Consider the following 21,971-nt stretch of genomic DNA (forward strand, 5'->3'; position numbering starts at 1 on the left):
TGGATCAAAAGTTAGAAGCCCTTGCAAGGGAAACACAAAAATCATTGAAAGAAATCCAGGAGAATACAAAAGCCAACAAGGAGGAAATGCAAAAAACACTTAAAGAAATACAGGAGAACTTTGGTCAACAGGCTGAGGTCATGAAAGAGAAAACACAAAAACTCTTAAAGAATTACAGGAAAGCACAAACAAGCAAGTGAAGGAGCTAAGCAAAACCATCCAGGATCTAAAATCAGAAGTAGAAACAACTAAGGAAACTCAAAAGGAGACAACTTTGGAGATAGAAAGCCTTGGGAAGAAATCAGGGGACAGAGATGCAAATATCAACAACAGAATACAAGAAATAGAAGAAAGAATCTCAGATGCTGAAGATTCCATAGAAACCATGGACTCAACAGTTAAAGAAAATGCAAAATGCAAAAAGCTTGTAAACAATCCAGGACACAATGAGAAGACCAAACCTAAGGATTATAGGCATAGATGAGAGTGAAGATTTACAACTTAAAGGGCCAGCAAATATCTTCAATAAAATTATGGAAGAAAACTTCCCTAACCTAAAGAGAGAGATGCCCATGAATATACAAGAAGCCTACAGAACTCCAAACAGACTGGACCAGAACAGAAATACTTCCCGTCACATAATAATCAAAACACCAAATGTTCTAAACAAAGAAAGAATATTAAAGGCAGTAAGAGAAAAAGGCCAAGTAACATATAAAGGAAGACCTATCAGAATCACAGCAGACTTTTCACCTGAGACTATAAAGGCTAGAAGGTCCTGGGCAGATCTCATGCAGACTCTAAGAGAACACAAATGCCAACCAAAACTACTATATCCAGCAAAACTCTCAATCACCATAGATAGAGAAACTAAGATATTTCACGACAAAACCAAGTTTACCCAATATCTATCCACAAACCCAGCCCTAAAAAGGATAATAGGAGGACAACACCAATACAAGGAGGGAAACTTCACCCTGGAAAAAGCAAGATAGTAACCTTTCATCAAACCCAAAAGAAGTTAAGCAATCAAATTTAAAAAATAATGTCAAAAATGATAGGAAGTAACAATCACTATTCCTTAATATCTCTTAACATCAATGGACTTAATGCCCCAATAAAAAGACACAGACTAACTGACTGGATACGTAAACAGGACCCTACATTTTGCTGCTTACAGGAAACACACCTCAGGATCAAAGGCAAACACTACCTTAGAGTAAAAGGCTGGAAGACAATTTTACAAGCAAATGGTCTCAGGAAACAAGCTGGAGTAGCCATTTTAATATCAGATAAAATTGACTTTCAACCCAAAGTCATCAAAAGAGACTCTGAGGGACACTTCTTGCTGGTCAAAGGAAAAATACAACAAGAAGAACTCTCAATCCTGAACATCTATGCTCCAAATGCAAGGGCACCCTCTTTCATAAAAGAAACTTTATTAAAACTCAAAGCACACATTGCACCTAACACAATAATTGTGGGTGACTTCAACACTGCACTTTCCTCAATGGACCGATCAGGAAAACAGAAACTAAACAAGGACACAATGAAACTAATTGAAGCTTTGGACCAATTAGATTTAACTGATATATATAGAACATTCTATCCTAAAACAAAAGAATATACCTTTTTTCAGCACCTCATGGTACCTTCTCCAAAATCGACCATATAATTGGTCACAAGACAGACCTCAACAAATATAAGAAGATTGAACTAATCCCATGCCTCCTATCTGATCACTATGGAGTAAAAGTGGTCTTCAATAGCAACAGAAACAATAGAAAACCCACATACACGTGGAAATTGAACAATACTCTACTCAATGATACCTTGGTCAAGGAAGAAATAAGGAAAGAAATTAAAGACTTTTTAGAATACAATGAAAATGAAAACACAACATACTCAAATCTATGGGACACAATGAAAGCAGTGCTAATAGGAAAACTCATAGCCCTGAGTGCCTCCAAAAAGAAAATGGAGAGAGCATACATTACCAGCTTACTGACACACCTGAAAGCCCTAGAACAAAAAGAAGCTATTTCACCCAGGAGGAGTAGAAGGCAGGAAATCATCAAACTCAGGGCCGAAATCAATCAAGTAGAAACAAAGAGAACCATACAAAAGATCAACAAAACCAGGAGCTGGTTCTTTGAGAAAATCAACAAGATAGATAAACCCTTAGCCAGAATGACCAAAGGGCACAGAGAAAGTATCCAAATTAACAAACTTAGAAATGAAAAGGGAGATATAACAACGGAAACTGAGGAAATCCAAAAAATCATCAGATCCTACTACAAGAGCCTGTACTCAACACAACTGGAGAATCTGGAGGAAATGGACAATTTCCTTGACATATACCAAATACCAAAATTAAATCAGGACCAACTAGACCATCTAAACAGTCCCATAAAGCCTAAAGAAATAGATGGAGTCATAGAAAGTCTTCCAACCAAAAAAAGCACAGGACCAGATGGTTTCAGTGCAGAATTCTACCAGACCTTCAAAGAAGAGTTAACACCAATACTCTTCAAACTATTCCACAAAATAGAAACAGAAGGAACACTACCCAATTCCTTCAACGAAGCCTCAATTACGCTGATACCAAAGCCACAAAAAGATCCAACAAAGAAAGAGAACTTCAGACCAATTTCCCTTATGAACATCGATGCAAAAATACTCAATAAAATTCTTGCCAACCGAATCCAAGAACACATCAAAACGATCATCCACCATGATCAAGTAGGCTTTATCCCGGGAATGCAGGGTTGGTTCAATATACAGAAATCCATCAATACAATCCACTACTTAAACAAACTCAAAGAACAAAACCACATGGTCATTTCATTGGATGCTGAAAAAGCATTTGACAAAATTCAGCATCCTTTCATGCTTAAAGTCTTGGAGAGAACAGGAATTCAAGGCCCATACCTAAACATAGTAAAAGCAATATACAGCAAACCGGTAGCCAGCATCAAACTAAATGGAGAGAAACTTGAGGCAATCCCACTGAAATCAGGGACCAGACAAGGCTGCCCCCTTTCTCCTTATCTTTTCAATATTGTACTTGAGGTACTAGCTCGGGCAATTCGACAACATAAGGAGGTCAAAGGCATTCAAATTGGAAAGGAGGAAGTCAAACTATCATTATTTGCAGACGACATGATAGTCTACCTAAGTGACCCAAAAAACTCCACTAGAGAGCTCCTACAGCTGATAAACAACTTCAGCAAAGTGGCAGGTTATAAAATCAACTCAAGCAAATCAGTGGCCTTCCTATACTCAAAGGATAAGCAGGCTGAGAAAGAAATTAGGGAAATGACCCCCTTCACAATAGCCACAAACAGTATAAAGTATCTTCGGGTGACTCTTACCAAACATGTGAAAGATCTGTATGACAAGAACTTCAAGACTCTGAAGAAGGAAATGGAAGAAGACCTCAAAAAATGGGAAAACCTCCCATGCTCATGGATCAGTAGAATCAATATAGTTAAAATGGCCATTTTGCCAAAAGCAATATACAGATTCAATGCAATACCCATCAAAATCCCAACTCAATTCTTCACAGTTAGAAAGAGCAATTATCAAATTCATCTGGAACAACAAAAAACCCAGGATAGCTAAAACTATTCTCAGCAACAAAAGAAAATCTGGGGGAATCAGTATCCCTGACCTCAAGCAATACTACAGAGCAATAGTGTTAAAAACTGCATGGTATTGGTACAGTGACAGGCAGGAGGATCAATGGAACAGGATTGAAGATCCAGAAATGAACCCACACACCTTTGGCCACTTGATCCTCGACAAAGAGGCTGAAAACATCCAATGGAAAAAAGATAGCCTTTTCAACAAATGGTGCTGGTTCAACTGGAGGTCAGCATGCAGAAGAATGCGAATTGATTCATCCTTGTCTCCTTGTACTAAGCTCAAATCCAAATGGATCAAGGACCTCCACATAAAGCCTGACACTCTGAAGCTAATAGAAAAGAACCTGGGGAAGACCCTTGAGGACATCGGTACAGGGAGAAAGTTTCTGAACAGAACACCAATAGCGTATGCTCTAAGAGCAAGAATTGACAAATGGGACCTCATAAGGTTACAGAGTTTCTGTAAGGCAAAGGATACCATCAAGAGGACAGATCGGCAACCAACAAATTGGGAAAAGATCTTCACCAATCCTACATCAGATAGAGGGCTAATATCCAATATATATAAAGAACTCAAGAAGTTAGACTCCAGAAAACCGAACATCCCTATTAAAAAATGGGGTACAGAGTTAAACAAAGAATTCTCACCTGAAGAACTTCGGATGGCGGAGAAGCATCTTAAAAAATGCTCAACTTCATTAGTCATTAGGGAAATGCAAATCAAAACAACCCTAAGATTTCATCTTACACCAGTCAGAATGGCTAAGATTAAAAATTCAGGAGACAGCAGGTGTTGGAGAGGGTGTGGAGAAAGAGGAACACTCCTCCACTGCTGGTGGGGTTGCAAATTGGTACAACCACTCTGGAAATCAGTCTGGTGGTTCCTCCGAAAACTGGGCACCTCACTTCCAGAAGATCCTGCTATACCACTCCTGGGCATATACCCAGAGGATTCCCCACCATGTAATAAGGATACATGCTCTACTATGTTCATAGCAGCCCTATTTATAATTGCCAGATGCTGGAAAGAACCCAGGTATCCCTCAACAGAAGAGTGGATGCAAAAAATGTGGTATATCTACACAATGGAGTACTATTCAGCCATTAGAAACAATGAATTCATGAAATTCTTAGGCAAATGGATGGAGCTAGAGAACATCATACTAAATGAGGTAACCCAGACCCAAAAGGTGAATCATGGTATGCACTCACTAATAAGTGGTTATTAACCTAGAAAACTGGAATACCCAAAACATAATCCACACATCAAATGAGATACAAGAAGAAAGGAGGAGTGGTCCCTGGTTCTGGAAAGACTCAGTGAAACAGTATTTGGCAAAACCAGAACGGGGAACTGGGAAGGGGTGGGAGGGAGGACAGGGGAAGAGAAGGGGGCTTACGGGACTTTCAGGGAGGGGGGGCTAGAAAAGGGGAAATCATTTGAAATGTAAATAAATTATATCAAATAAAAAAATTTAAAAAAAAGAAAATTCATCTCTTACAGTTCATTTTTAAAAAATTATCAAGGCCTTATTTTTATTTGATATAAAGTTTTTGCTTGACTTGCAGTTCCAGTTATGTTACAGAATTGAGAAAATTATGGTTTTGTGTTTTGCTTGAATTTATCTTGTAAGTAATGGACAATTCATTTTTCTATATCTTAAGTAGAATAAACTGCTGAAAAATCAAAGTTTCTCTCAGTTCTTAGATTATTTTGGTAATGGAACATGTAGACCCTATAGTGATATTTATAGAATTTCCTCATTCACATTAAAGAAACATATTATGAAAGATTATAATAATAGTTACTAATGAGTTGGTCTTTTGCTACTTTGTGGGTTCTTCTTTGTCCCACCCTTTATCCTTCCTTAATCCCTTGGTTTTACCCCCTATTATTAGATAGGAGAGAAAAAAGATAGAGAAGAAGAAGGAAGGGAAAGAGATTCCTGAATAAAATCAGGAATCTGAAAGGAGGTGCATTATCATTAGACTACTTCCTGCTGATTAGGGAGTTCCTTGGGGCAAGTTTGATTTTTGCTGTCAGGATATCTATTTTTTTCTTCTCATTGATTCTTTGCACATGAATGTTTAACAAGTCATGACCAACAGCACCTGTAACCAACCAACCAACAACTCACCCCTGGCTCTCAGGCCTTAGTCTTTATGTATATTTTATAAAATGTCCCTAGAATTCTAACCATCACACAGTCACAGAAACTATCTGCAGATGGCAAAATCATGCCCTGCTAGAGCATGAGGCAAATCACAGTCAGCTGCATTGGACAGTCTAAAGTAGCCCCATATTCCATACCTTGAATTAAAACAAAAACATTCTTATAATATTTCTACCTTTTTCTTCTGTGAAACCAAAATTCTAAAATTGTCACAACAGTTCAGTCTCCTGAACAAAGCTTAGATTTCAGTAGCAATGCTAGATAGCTTTAAATCTAAATATAGAATAATCGTGGAAGGTGAATTAAATATTCTATTTCTCATTGCCAGAAAGCCCAATTTTAGTATGTGAAAGAGCTAAGATTTCAAATGAACTTCAAATTACATTATATTATTTTATTTTTATTGCAAAATACACTTAGATATCTGTTTAATAATAGTACATTTTTGTTTTTCATTTTTAATAGGCAATGATACAGGAAATGAGGATGCCATTGGAGGGAATGTGAACAAATACATAGTGCTTCCAAGTGGATACTCTGGACAGCCCAAGAAAGGACATCTTGTCTTTGATGCTTGCTTTGAAAGCGGTAAGTATAGTAAAAAGCCTTGTTTTTGAGTTTGTCTAAGAAGGCTATTTTCTCATAATCTATGTCTGACCAGTCGTTGTGATTCAGTCCATTTAGTTTTTCACCATAATGGAACATGTTTTCTTTGGAGAAAAGTTAGTTATGAAGGAATTAGCATTAACTTGGAAACATTGGATTTTTACTACTCTATATTAGTAAATATGTAATAGTGGCATTGCTATTTTGGAATAAAACTGGATGTTTTGGCAATGTTCTACATTTTATTTCTTTGAACGTCTATTTTATACTACATGAGTTTGAGACAGTCATAGAACTTGGTCTTTTGGAAATAGATTTCCCTGCCTAAATTTTTTTTTAAAATTGACTAATTGATGATAGTATAAAATATGTCTATATCTATTACCAAGTTTGCTTTCACAGAAACAAAAGTAAAAGATAATCATTACAATTAGGAAACATTTGGACAAAACAACAGAAGTAATAATTTCTCATAATTTAAAGATGTGTGAATTAGGCATGAAATACTGGATTTTCACTGCTCTATATGACTAAACATATAATAATGATATAGCTGTTTTGGAATAAAACCTGTGCTAACTGGCAAAGTTATAAGTTTTTCTTTGAATGTCTACTCTGAATGGGTGTCCATATTGCATATGCATATTGCATGTTCCCATTTAATAGGAGCTGGCTCCTTCTAGCTTTCAATGTTTTCAACTTTCAGTGTCTTCAATGTCTACTATACAATGCATATAAAAAACGCAGAATATTCTGAAATATTAATGAAAATGTAAACATTGTGTTTATAAGTTAACTCTTGTTAATTTCTGTTTTTGTTGATCTGTCTCTCTTAAGGGATAGCCCATTGTCAATTATGTGACAGCTATTTGTATCTTGAAGATTTTAATAGTAAATGAATGGAAATTTGTTTATGATGTTTTTTTTTATTTTTAATTCCACACTATCTTTGTTTGATATGGCTGATGTACAAGACATTGTAAAAAGTATGGGTAATATGAGCATAAATCATTGTCTCTTGATTTTGCTGGACAGAAACTGAGCTAAGGCATTCTCAGTGTTGTTTCCTTTATACATTGTGTGTAGTCATGTGTTCAATGATTATTCCCGAGCTTCTGTATTTATTGGCTTTTAGAGTCATCCCAATTTTGGATTTTATCTTAATATGATATTTTCTATGTTTGTGTATACCCACTTTCCACTTTTTATAAAGATGCCAATCATTGTATTATGTGTACTTAAATAATCTCAAACTTGAGTACTGTCTCCCAGTAAAGTTATATTGTAAGATACTTCTGATAAAGGTTTCAATATGAATATCAATTTTGAGAGGACACAACACATGCAATGATTTTTCTCTTTGTCAGACTTGAATAATGTCCACATAATTAGAAATAGTATTTTCTATATTTCTCAAGCTTGTAATTATGCCTTTTCCTGGTTTCTACTTCATTCCCAAAACATATCTTTTATTGCTTTTACCTTAGTGAAGGACCCACTGGCAATGCCTTTACAACAATGCCAATATTGTGAAAGTGGAAATTTTGCTTATTTTACCATTTGAGTGTTTTGATTTAGTTATATCCTGATAAAGTATATATTTATTTTAAATAATGTCTTTTCCTTGGGAACAATCCAGATTTTTATACCTTACCAGAAGGCTCAGTATAAGAAATTTTCCAACATGACAACATAATTACTGAATTATTAATACCTGTTTTATAACATGCAGGCAATTGGTTGTATCAATCACATCTGTTGTAATATTCAGAAGCAGAAACAGCCTTTCAGACATGTTTAATCTGAGTCACTGGTTTCAATTTGGTTATTATATAAGTTTAACTGTCTTGCGAGTAACAGCAGACAGAGCCCTTTATTTGGATGTGTACATAAAATACATGATATGAGGTCTTAGGAAACTTATGTAAATTAAAAAAATGTAGTTGTTGATTTTCTGGGGTCCAGTTGTAGAAAAACCCAGTATCAAAAACATAATAATTCTTCCTAATTGACTTTCTTATATGTGAACTGCATTGCAACAATATATTCCATGGGAGTATAATTTGTAACATCCTTTCCACTAGGCTGAGAGATATTGTTAACCATTTATTGGTGAACACAATTCAGTAGCCATTTAAAATTTGTTAGGCATATACAGATTTCATATGATATAGTTTAATTCAAGGATTTATTTAGGTTGTTTAACACAGGATATAGGGTTGTTTTTTCTTCTTCTGGTCAAATCTCGTATTTTGTTAAGTTATTATGCTATAAACTCACTCCCAGGTATGTACAACCTTTTGGCATTATGACACAACATTGTCATGTACAACGTTCAGTGTTTTGCAATGTTCCCTGAGTCTGAGGTACAGGAATATTTTGTAGATGTATCTGTTGGGGATAGGGCTTTATTGTTTTCAGTTCTCTGAAGAGGAGGTCTCTGTTTATTGCAAAGAAAACTTTCCTTGATGATAAGGTATAAGGACAAATGTTTATAAATTGTTGTTAAGGATTGTGGTGTTTTGGTAATTAGTGGTTGTAGGTTTTCCTCCAATAACTGTGACTTAACCAGCACTGGATAGCTAGCTAGGTTTACAGTAATAGGCATAGTTTCTCTCATGTATAATTTTAATGTGTTCTTGAATTCTGTTTGCAAGTATTTTGTTGAGAAATTTTGCCTCTATTTTCATTAAAGAAGTTCATCTAGCAGAACTGGTAAGACTTGTTATCACTTATCAAATATATTGCTGAAGTCATCCTGTATTGGCTATGTGACCACAGGATCAAGGGTAGGACTGGACACTCAGCATCAAGGTGACTAGATGGAGTCAAAACTTTGATCATTACTTGGTTTCTAAGTATCTACTGGAGGCACGATACAAAAGTGACCCAGTGAGGTCTATTTACTTGGGACTGTTTAGATCTTCCAGGTCCAAGTAATCTCTGGAATCATTACACTATAGACTCTGGTTCTTCCAGTGACTGCTATAATCTCAGAATTCAAACTGAAAATCCTCAATGACCACTAGAACCAAAGCTCCAGTATTCAAGGGACCTTGTGAACACTGTGGCTAACAATTGGCCTTTTCACTGATCTCTGAGTTTCCTAGACTGGTGTTCTGGTTCCAGGTTTCTGTCATACACAAGCCAGAGTCTGGCCTGAGAAGCTGAAGGACAGGTCTGGTACTCTCAGGCCTTATAGTATAGAAATCAGCCTGGGAGTTCCTCAAAAAGATAGAAATTGAACTACCATATGATCTAGCTATACCTCTCCTAGTGTATAATCAAAGGATTATATATCCAGCTACAAAGATATTTGCTCACCCATGCTCATTGCTGTTCTGTTGATAAATGTAGGAAATGGGAACACCTTGGATGTCCATCAACTGATAAATGGATAAAGAAATGTGGTACTTACACATAATAGGATTTCATTCAGGTGTTAAGAAAAATGAGATCATGACATTTTCAGGTACTGCAGTCCTATTAAGAAACTTCCTGCTTGTGTCTGTAAGTTGATATATACTACTTCATTCTTCTAGCTGATTTAGGGTAGCTGGTCTTCATTCTAGGTACTTTTGATTTCTAGAACTCTGGAGTTCTCCTGAAGTCACCTACCTCAATATACAGTTACATGTTTGTTGCTTTAATTCTATTTATAAAGTAGTAAGTGAGTTCTGGGTGAGTCTATTCTTTTACCTTGCTTACCTTGATGTTTGCATATTTCCATCTCTATCTCTATCTCAATCTCTATTTGTATGTGTATGTGTGCATGAGTATGTGTTTATGTATGTATATTGAAGTAGTTGACACATTCAAACTAACATACACGTTCCTTCACAGAAATGCCCCTTAGAGCGTTTAAATTCTGTCCCTTCATCAAAGTTGAAGTCTATAATTTTTTGTTAGTGATATGCAATGCAGTGTAGAATAACTCATCTTTTACAGTAGTATAGAGGTTCTTCTTTTACCACGAAAGATATATGCTTTTCAGTGACCAAGTGTTATGTTATTTAAGGAGACAACCTCTTCAGATGGTTTTTTTGAACAGCTTGATGGGGTTATATTGCAATGATTGTTGTCATTATATTGAATGAGAGGCTAGAGATACACATGTACGTGAGAGCAATGACTCACTGAAGGTGGAGACAGAAAGTTGATCAATGCAGATATAAGCCAAGGGATTATAAGGACTCATGACAACTATATTGCAGGCAGAATGTATTTATTACAGGAGACCAGAAAATCCATTATCTAGCTATATTTTACAAAAGGGCACAGAGGAGTTTTCTTTTACAACAGCAATAAGAATATGCCAGTAGAATGGACGTTAGTATCATCAAGAAATTCATGGATGTCTGTCTTCTGTTGACTAAAACTGGCAATAGAAGTTCTACCTGAATTTATTTATGGTTTGCAGGTCTCAAAAGACTAAATAGGATTCCATATGAGCAATTCTATTTCTTGATAGTTCTTTACCCCTATATTTCTTTTTTTATTTAATTTTTTTAATTGATATATTTTTATTTACATTTCAAATGATTTCTCCTTTTCTGGGTCCCCACTCCCCTCAAGTCCCATAAGCCCTCTTCCCTCCCCCTGTTCCTCCATATACCCCTTGTCACTTCCCTGTTCTGGAATTCCCCTATACTCTTGCACTGAGTCTTTCCAGAACCAGGGGCCACTCCTCCATTCTTTTTGGACATCATTTAATATGTGGATTATGTCTTGGGTATTCAAAGTTTCTAGGCTAATATCCACTTATCAGTGAGTGCATACCATGATTGGTCTTTTGAGACCGGGTTACCTCACTTAGTGTGATGTTCTCCAGCTCCATCCATTTGTCTAAGAATTTCATGAATTCATTGTTTCTAACGGCTGAATAGTATTCCATTCTGTAAATATACCACATTTTCTTTATCCATTCCTCCATTGAAGGACACCTGGGTTCTTTCCAGCTTCTGGCTACTACAAATAGGGCTGCTATGAATATAGTGGAGCATGTGCCCTAATTGTATGCTGAAAAATCCTCTGGGTATATGTCCAGGAGTGGTATAACAGGGTCCTCAGGAAGTGTCATGCCCAGTTTTCTGAGGAACTGCCAGACTGATTTTCAAAGTCGTTGCACCATCTTGCAATCCCACCAGCAGTGGAGGAGTGTTCCTCTTTCTCCACATCCCCGCCAACACCTGCTGTCTCCTGAGTTTTTGACCTTAGCCATTCTGACTGGTGTGAGGTGAAATCTCAGGGTTGTTTTGATTTGCAGTTCCCTAATGATTAATGATGTTGAACTTTTCTTAAGGTGTTTCTCAGCCCTCCGAAGTTCTTCATGTGAAAATTCTTTGTTTAGCTCCATACCCCACTTTTTAATGGGGTTATTTGGTTCACTTGGGTCTAGCTTTTTGAGTTCTTTGTATATATTAGATGTTAGCCCTCTGTCAGATTTAGGGTTGGTGAAGATCCTTTCCCAATCTGTTGGTTGACGTTTTGTCCTTTTGACAGTGTCCTTTGCCTTACAGAAACTTTGTAGTTTTATGAGGTCCCATTTGTCAATTCTTGATCTTAGAGCATAAGCTATTGGTGTTCTATTCAGGAACTTTTCCCCTATGCCCATGTCTTCAAGGGTCTTCCCCAGTTTCTTTTCTATTAGTTTTAGTGTGTCTGGTTTTATGTGGAGGTCCTTGATCCATTTGGAGTTGAGCTTAGTACAAGGAGATAAGAAATGATCGATTCGCATCCTTCTGCATGCTGACCTCCAATTGAACCAGCACCATTTGTTGAAAAGACTATCTTTTTTCCACTGTATGCTTTCAGCTCCTTTGTCGAAGATCAAGTGACCATAGGTGTGTTGGTTCATTTCTGGGTCTTCAATCCTATTCCATTGATCCGCTTGCCTGACATTGTACCATGCAGTTTTTAGCACTATTGCTCTGTAGTAAAGTTTAAAGTCTGGGTTACTGAATCCCCCTGAAGTTCTTTTACTGTTGAGAATAGTTTTGGCTATCCTGGGTTTTTTGTTATCCCAGATGAATTTGAGAATTGCTCTTTCTAGCTCTATGAAGAACTGGGTTGGGATTTTTTATGGGAATAGCATTGAATCTGTAGATTGCCTTTGGCAAGATGGCCATTTTAACTATATTAATCCTGCCAATCCACAAGCATGGAAGATTTTTCCATTTTCTGAGATCTTCTTTGATTTCCTTCTTCAGAGATCTGAAGTTCTTGCCATATAGGTCTTTCACTTGTTTGGTTAGAGTCACCCCAAGATACTTTATGCTGTTTGTAGCTATTGTGAAGGGAGTCATTTCCCTAATTTCTTTCTCAGTCTGCTTATCCTTTGAATATATAAAGGCTACTGATTTGCTCGTTGATTTTGTAGCCAGCCACTTTGCTGAAGTTGTTTATCAGCTGTAGGAGTTCTCTAGTAGAGTTTTTAGGGTCACTTAAGTATACTATCATATCATCTGCAAATAGTGATAGTACATTCCTTAGCAATTTGTATCCCTTTGACTTCCTTAGGTTGTCTAATTGCTATAGGTAGGACTTCAAGAAATATATTGAAAAGATATGGAGAGAGGGGGCAGCCTTGTCTAGTCCCTGATTTTAGTGGGATTGCTTTAATTTTCTCTCCATTTAGTTTGATGTTGGCTACCGGTTTGCTGTATATTGCTTTTACTATGTTTAGATATGGGCCTTGAATTCCTCTCCTTTCCAAGACTTTTAGCATGAAAGGATGCTGCATTTTGTCAAATGCTTTTTCAGCATCTAATGAAATGATCATGTGGTTTTTTTTCTTTGAGTTTATGTAGTGGATAGCATTTATGGATTTCCTCATATTGAACCATCCCTGCATCCATGGGATGAAGCCTACTTGATCATGGTGGATGATCGTTTTGATGTGTTCTTGGATTTGGTTGGCAAGAAATTTATTGAGTATTTTTGCATCGATAGTAATAAGGGAAATTGGCGTGAAATTCTCTTTCTTAGTTGGATCTTTGTGTGGTTTTGGTATCAGCATAATAGTGGCTTCAAGCACTAGGTACATGTGTGGTGCACAGACCTACACACAGGAAATCACCCATACACATTAAATAAAATTATAAATTATTTAAAAAGAAAAGTGTTGTAAAACTATAGTTTTATTTTATCATTGTGCTTGATGAGTCTAGTGTTCAGACATAACATAGTAGAAGAGAGTCTTTGTTTCACTGTGTTTAGGATCTCAGAACAGAAAACATTTATGTATTGAAATTAAAAAGTTGAGTTCTAGGGATATTAGAAGACATACTCCTTCATATGTCTATCATTTGATATTAAACATCAATATTAAGCACTGTATATATAGCTTATATGTATGGCTTTAATTATTTACAATATGCTGAGTTGGGGTAATTGGACTATGTATACAACATCATTGGAATACAAATGTGTGTGTTACAGTGAGCGTGGTTGAAACAATATCTCTTTCTGTGAGTTATCTTGGAAATCTAATTTGCAAATAATTGCAAGCTTATGACAATTGCCTGATAAGTATTAATATTAAATAAGATATGAGCAAAGTTAATGCTTATACTTCAGTGGGTCAGACATATGAGAGAACACATGTTTATTCTATTAGTATATTATCAATGTTTAGAATATAACAATAAAATATAGATTATGTATATCAAATAATAAACATTTTTCTTATAGATCTGGAGGTTAGAAAATCTAAGGATGATGCCCCTGATAGATTCAGTGTCTTCTAATGGTCTTCATTTTAGTTCTTCAGGGTGTTTTCAATATACCCTTATAATGTAAATCAAGGGTAAGAGATCTCTGAGGGGGTCCTTGAGCATGAGCATTAATTCTGTTCATAAGTGCTTCATATTATGGCTTAATAGTTCCTTAAAGACACTGTACCCTAAGACTGTCACTTTTCAGTATGTGACCTTTTGTCAGAGAATGCATAGATATTAAATAAATAATATAGACACTAAGGTAGAAGAGAATGCTATTTGGGGCAGTATACATTGTTATGAGCATATTGGATGGTGTACTTGACCTTTCTATGTCATGTGTTTTAGGTTAAGGGAATATAGTACTCTGTTTGTCTTGATATTAAGAACTAATATTTTAAGTATTAGTTAATAATTTTCCATATAGCTTTATATGAAAGGATAAAATTAAGCTTGAAACATGGTGACCTGGATTTCAGTCCTAGCTTAAATACTTTATCTTAGGAATTACTTGATATTTTTAATTTTAAAATGAAGAAGATTATTTCCAAAGAGTTAAAAAATGACTAGGTATACTTACCATTTAAAAGTATCTAGATGTTTACTGTTGTCTGTTCTGTATATAATTACATTACATATATATTCAGTGTACTAACCCTCCATCAGATGTACAGCTACTGAAGTTTCCCCAGTTTATAGGCTCCCACTTCACTTGGATGATGGCGTCCTTTGCTACTTCACGATATCTCATTTATTAATTTCTGGTCTTTTGCATGTACTTCTGGGGTTTTGTTCAGAGTCGTTTTCAGTACTTGTAAGTTGAAGTGTATTCCACACTTTATCCTTTACCAGATTCAGGTATCTCATGTCTTATGTTGAATTTTTTGATCCATATGGAATTGAATTTTGTACAAGGTGAAAGATTAAGGACACAGTTTCATTTTGAGATTTTATCTTATCTCAATCACATTATCTAATATAAAGAAATGACAATATATGTTGGTATGGATCTAGGAAAAGAAGAACATTTAATCACTGTTCGTAGGAATACAAATAATGTAGCCACTGTTGAAATCATTGTGTTCATTCTTCAAAAAAGCTACAAGTGGTCTACCATAGGATCCAGCTGTACAACTCTTGGACATCTGTACCCACATGTGCTCATCCATGTTCATTGCACAATAGGTAAATGCATGCCCATAAACTCATGAACATATAATGAATACGTATAATGAATAATGAATGAACATAGTGCATTCAGGTGATAAAAATGTTATTCAGTTGTTCAGAATAATGAAAATATAAAATCTGCAAGTAAATGAATGGGACTGTAAATAATTATGGGTGAGGGAACCCAGACCTAGAAAGATAAATGTCATTTGAATCTTTATTTATGTGTGCTTAAATTTGAAATATTCATGAAAATAAGGAAACTCAGGAGGGCTATGGAGGAGGCTTTCAAGAGAGAAGGGGTCGAAACAGGTAGTATAGAAAGGAAGGAGGAGTGATGGAGCCAGAGGATTAAGTGGGGTGAAGAAGTGGTAGGGCAGGGAGGGATAATGAACAGGAGACCCGGGAAAGTTGTGTGGAACCCTTTGACTCTAGAAGCCTTTACTATGTATTTATACTTATATATCCACAATCATATTCCTATTTATATAAAGAAGTTTAAATGAAGTTCCCTTATGATGGGGGGGGAGAGGCAATGCCCCTCATAGACACCAAGTGCCATTAAAAAAAAAAAAACTCAAGGAATTGCTTATCACTTTTGGAATTATTGATCCGTGGAGACTCAGAGACTTCCAAACATAGAATATTGCCTTTGGTTTTGGTTACTTCCAAAGCTTGATGGTAAGACCCTATTACTGAGAACACAGCCTACTTGCATCCTAAAACATGGGGAATTTAAGATGGTATAGACCTGGAAACTTAATCCCTACTGGCTAGTTTTCATAGTGTCAGAAGGTACTATTCATTTTACTCCTTGTCACAGAAATGAGATGAGTATCTTATTTACAAAGGAAAGCTCTTTAAACTTAAATGTTTTAATTTATTATTTGAGATTTTCATACTATATATTTTGATTACATTTATCCCCGATTCCACAAACATCTGTCCACTCCTTATCCAAACACCTTAATTCTGTCTTTCTGTCTGTCTGTCTGTCTGTCTGAATATGTGTTTTTAATCTCCTCTATCAATTTCAGTTTTTGTTGTCTGACTATGCCTGGACATGGAGCTCACCCTAGAGTGTAGTTTTTATACTGAGTACTATATATACTCCATTGAACAAAACTGATTTTCCTTTTAGCAGCAACCAAATACCAATAGTTCCTCATCTAGGGATGGGAATTCCTCCAGGATTTTTGGAGTTTTTGGGGAATTGTAATTGTGACAGTGGCATTTTCTATTCTATCATACCTGACCCTAAAGATCTTATGAGGGAGACCAGATAAATATGAATAGAATTTAATGAAATACCACTTATACATATATTCAAATATTCTCTTTGGATAAAGGGGACTTCCACAGAAATACACCTTCCTATGAACTAATATTAAGAGAACAGCAAAGAAGGGAATACATTATTTGAATATATATATTTATATGTATATAATATATTTATGATTGGTTGAGTTTTTTGTAGCCCACCCCCTTCTAATAAGGACTTATATAATACATGAACAATTAAGTATATATGTTAATGTCTAATTACAATTTTTTTCTTCTTTTTGTAAAGATTTATTTACTTATTTTATGTATATGAATACACTGTAGCTGTCTTCAGAAACAAAGTAGAGGGCATAGGATCCCATTACAGATTGTTATGAGCCATGATGTAGTTGCTGGGAATTGAACTCAGGACCTCAGGAAGAGCAGTCAGTGCTCTTAACCACTGAGCCATCTTTCCGTCCCCTAATTACAACTTTTCAAGATGATAACAAGAAAGATGATAATTTTTATTATAATTAGCTTTTTTCTATTTTCTATTGCTTCTGTTCATTTTCACATGAGTTCCTTTTCTTTTTATTTCCTTCCTTCTTCTTCTTCTTCTTCTTCTTCTTCTTCTTCTTCTTCTTCTTCTTCTTCTTCTTCTTCTTCTTCCTCCTCCTCCTCCTCCTCCTCCTCCTCCTCCTCCTCCTCCTCCTCCTCCTCCTCCTTCCTCCTCCTCCTCCTCCTCCTCCTCCTCCTCCTCCTCCTCCTCCTCGTCCTCCTCCTTCTCCTTCTTCTTCTTCTTCTTCTTTCTTCTTCTTCTTTCTTCTTCTTCTTCTTCTTCTTCCTTTTTTTTGGTTTTTCAAGACATGGTTTCTCTGTGTAGCAGCCCTGGCTGTCCTGGAACTCACTCTGTAGACCAGGCTGGCCTCAAACTCAGAAATCCACCTGCCTCTGCCTCCCCAGTGCAGGGGTTAAAGGTGTGTGCCACCACTACCTGGCTTCACATAAGGCTTTAAAGAATTACATTAATTAGTAAAACTAAGATGTTGCATTTGCTTTTTTCTTCCTGTTCCACAAAATAGTTACACTTTGATAATGAACTTTACTTTTCATTTTTAATTAACTTTAAAAAACCTTTTATTGATTCTGTGTGAGTTTCACACCATGCACTCCAATCCCACTCATCTCCCTGTCCATTCATATCCACCCCACCGTGTCAGTCTACCTCCCCCCCAAAACAAACAAACAAACAAACAAACAAACAAACAAACAAACAAACAAACAGAAAAGAAAAAGAATACAAATCTACAACAAAAATCTTGCCATGAAAGCTGCAATATCACAATGTGAGGGCTGGCCCCACCCCTTGCCTGGGCAAAGTGGGACAGCTTGCCCTGGTGGCAGAGGTTTAAAAGTGCTGGCAGGTTGACCAACTCAGCTACCACCTAGGACTAGATCCAGATCTTTGAGTTGGTCCATCCAAACATCTATCCCATGTATTAACTGCTGGAGTGTGTATGAAGGGGCCAGTCCTGCAATCCAAAGCTGCTGGGCCTCCAGGACACAGGGCAACAGCAGTAGATTTGAGAGAAGACCATATGAGGATCCAGTATTGATAGTGTAACAGAAGCCAGAGACCTCAAAACAGACCACTCATTGTAATGAACATTTGCAAGTAAAGATGTTTGGAAAACAGGTATACCATGTACAGTCCATGACATATCACAGCTTAGTTAATTAAGCAATCCACATAAAATATAGGTGGTTACAGTGTTCTGTTGACTTGAGATCTGAAGGGATGGGAACATCTTATGCTTTTCATTTACCTGTTTGAAATTAGTCCAACACTACATACTTATATGGGACAAATGCCTAAAAGTTACATTTCCCCGGCTCCTATGTCAGCTCGCTTCTGATTAGGTTTAGCCCAGGAGTGTCTTTTACAAAGCCACTTTCACAAAGTCTTTCACAAAGACTGGAAGTCAAGGAGAAGGAAGAAGGATGGATATTTATTTTTTAGTTTTTTCGAGACAGGGTTTCTTTGTGTAGCCCTGGCTGCCCTAGGACTCAACTCTGTAGACCAGGATGGTCCCGAACTCAGAAATTCACCTGTCTCTGCCTCCCAAGTGCTGGGATTAAAGGCATGTGCCACCATCACTGGCTTAGATATTTATTTAAAAAATTTTTCCATATAACCTATTTTGACCATACCTTTCCCTTCTTCAACTCCCGTCAGATCCTTTCCACCTTACCTACCCAATTTCATCTTTGCTCCTCTGTCTCTGTCTCTGTCTGTCTCTGTCGGTCTCCGTCTCTGTCTGTCTTTCTGTCTGTCTCTCCAAAACAAAAGAAAGCAAAAAAAAAAATCAAAACAACAACAAAAGAAAGATTTTTGCAAGATGTTTGTTCATGCTGTGAACAATGCCAGGTTGTGTTATTTAAAAAAACAAAACCAAACCCTGTTCCTGGTGGTTGTGTGGCTCAGCCCTTAGTACACAACTTTCATCCCAAACAATAAAGGTCAATTTAGTTTGTAGAAGGAAGTGTCTGTGTTTGAAAGTGATGTCTAATTGAGTGGCAGACAAAGTAATGGATCAGAGAAAGGCTTAACAGAATAAGATCTGCTCAGATCTCACAAGAAGAGAGAAGACAGGAAAGCTAAGCGAGCGGTGCAGAGAAAGGAGGAGGCAATCTTACTGGGACAGCTGTACAGAGGCAGGCTGCAGAGAGAGGACAGGTTAGACACTGGTGAAGACAGAATGGGGCAGAGAATGAAAAGGAGCTAGAAGATTAGAGCATATTACCAGTTAGTATGAGGCCAAGCAGCACAATTAAAAGAGGAAGGGGGAGGGGGAGGGGAGAGGGAGGGGGAGGAGAGAGGGAGAGGGAGGAGGGGGAGAGGGAGGAGAGGGAGAAAGAGGAGAGGGAGAGGGAGAGGGAGGAGAGGGAGAGGGAGAAGGAGGAGGGGGAGAGGGAGGAGAGGGAGAAAGAGGAGAGGGAGAGGGAGAGGGAGGAGAGGGAGAGGGAGAGGGAAAGGGAGGAGAGGAAGAAGGACAGGGAGAGGGAGAGGACAGGGAGAGGGAGAGGACAGGGAGGGAGGGAGGGAGAGAGAGAGAAAGAGAGAGGGGGAGGGATAAAGAGCAAGAGAGTGTATTCAGCAGTAAATCTTGGAGGCTGAAGCCATTCTAGGCCTAGATTAGACTGTATGGAGGCTAGAAGCTTCCAGAACTAGGCCTAGGTTACCAGATGGAGGCAGTAAATCTTCAAGACAGCAATTAGTATAAAAGAATAAAAGTTACTTTTACAAAAAATCAGAAAGACACCCCACCCCTAGACAAAACAACACAAACAAAACATCAAAAACCCCAATAAAACAACTCCAAATGATCCATAGATCCTTGGCCAACTACTAAGTAGCACAGACCCTGCCCTGGAGTGTATTTGATATACTCAGTGTTAATCCATTGTAGGCTATCTTTTTTTTTTTCTTTCTTAGTAGGTAACAAATGAAAATAGTTTCTTGGTTAGAGGTAGGATATTTTGTCCATTACCTATTCTTAGTGCTTTCTCTTCCTCTGTGAGTTGCTATGTGTATCAGTCCTGTTGTGTTTGGAAGACATTGTTTCTTTTCAGCCATCTACCACCTCTGGCTCTTAAATTTTACTGCTTGCCCCTCCACATAGATCCTTGAGCTTTGAAGGAAGAGGCTTAGAAAAATAGTTCATTTAAGACTGAGTACTCCAAAGTCACTCTTTATACATTGGTCAGTTGTGTTTCTCTGCGTTAATTACCTGATGAGGGATTAGAATAGCAATGTTTCATTAGGAGTCATTTTATTGCTGTGTACCTTTAATAGGGTAATAATAATAAGGTTTCCCTTAGGGCAACTTATCTATTCACAGAGGGTTTGCCACTTTAGCAGTGACAGGTAGGGTAACTATATCTCACAGAGAAGGTCTTAAATCTAAATTGAAAACATATTTGGTTACTTTGGTGACATTTGTGCCATTATTGCACTAGTATATTCTGCAGTCAGGTCTCTGATGCAGATCACAGGAATTACTCCTGGGTGATACTGATGGTTACATTTCTCCTCTGTTAGCATGTAGTATGTGATCCAGAAGCACACATCTAGTCTGTAGAGGGTTAAAGCATCTAGTTGGGCACTAGCTTAATTTCTTCATTCAGTGATATCCAGTTGTGGATAGTAACCAATATCCTTGGAAACAGCTCATAATGTTTGGCTGGAGGGAAGTTATTTGTCAAACACCTCAACAAAGGTGTAATTCATTAATGACACTAGAAGTTTTATTTGGTGGCATTCTAGCTGGGGCATTGTGTTCCCTATTATGACTTCATTTAAACTTTTTTTCATATATGTATATATTTTAGGAAGCTTCTAGAGTAAATGGTTTCTATTTGTTACTTCAGAATACCTTTAGTGTTTCTCGTCACATCCCCTCCTTTACCAAGTCCTTCCATCCCTGACCACATTTAATCCCCTTATTCTAGTTTTCTCTTTATCTCTAATACTTTATCTATTTCTCCTCTATTAAAGCATAAATATGGAGAGATTAAAAGCTTACAGCCACATTAAAAAACATGAAATATTTGTTTTTTTTTTGTTTTGGAATGTCTCACTCAAGGTGATTGTTTATACTTCCATTTGCCTTCATGCTTCATAATTTCGTTTTATAAATGCTGGGTAATATTTCATTGTGTAAATTAACATATTTTTATTTTTTGTTTATCAGTTAGTGGACATCTGGGCTGTTTTCAGTTTCTGACTATAGTGAATGAAGCAGAAATGAACACAGAATATGCAAATATCTCTGTAGTGAGATATTGAGTACTTTTGGATATATGTCCTAGAGTGGTGTAGCTGGATATTGTAAATCAATGTTCAGACTCTCCACATCATTTTTTTATAGTGGATGTAGCAGTTTGCACTCACATGACCAATGAGTAAGTCTTCTCCTTTCCTCGCATCATTACCAGAATGTTTTCTTGATTCTGAATGGATAAGATGATATCCCAAAGTAGTAGTAATTGGCATGACCATATGTCTGAAGATGTTGGACATTTAAAAAGTATTTCTCAGACATTTATTTGTATTTCACCTTTTGAGAAATCTGGTTAGTTCTGTACCACATTTTCATTGGGTTCTTTTTCTTGGTGTTTAGCTTTTTTAGTTCTTTATATATTCTAGATGTTAACTCTCATTTAGATATATAATTGATAAATATATTTCCCCACTTTGTAGACTGATGTTTTGCCTGAATGATGGTGTCCTTCACTGTGCAGAGCTTTTTAGCTTTATGAAATCCCATTTATTACCTTAATGTCAGTGCTATTGGGATTCAGAGAGTCCTGTCCTGTGCCAATGAGCT

The 21,971-nt window shown here is 36.8% G+C and overlaps 1 protein-coding gene across 1 annotated transcript in view; it reads left to right on the forward strand.

Moving 5' to 3' along the window:
* Agbl4 (AGBL carboxypeptidase 4) overlaps positions 1 to 21,971 on the forward strand; it is a 1,251,089-nt gene that overhangs the window by 60,616 nt on the left and 1,168,502 nt on the right. Inside the window, exon 2 of the mRNA XM_052175823.1 lies at positions 6,287 to 6,409. Within this exon, the coding sequence (XP_052031783.1) occupies positions 6,287 to 6,409 (123 nt within the window). The remainder of the gene's footprint in view (positions 1 to 6,286; positions 6,410 to 21,971) is intronic.

Source organism: Apodemus sylvaticus, chromosome 3, assembly GCF_947179515.1.
Source record: "Apodemus sylvaticus chromosome 3, mApoSyl1.1, whole genome shotgun sequence".
In the NCBI taxonomy this organism is placed as follows: Eukaryota; Metazoa; Chordata; class Mammalia; order Rodentia; family Muridae; genus Apodemus; species Apodemus sylvaticus.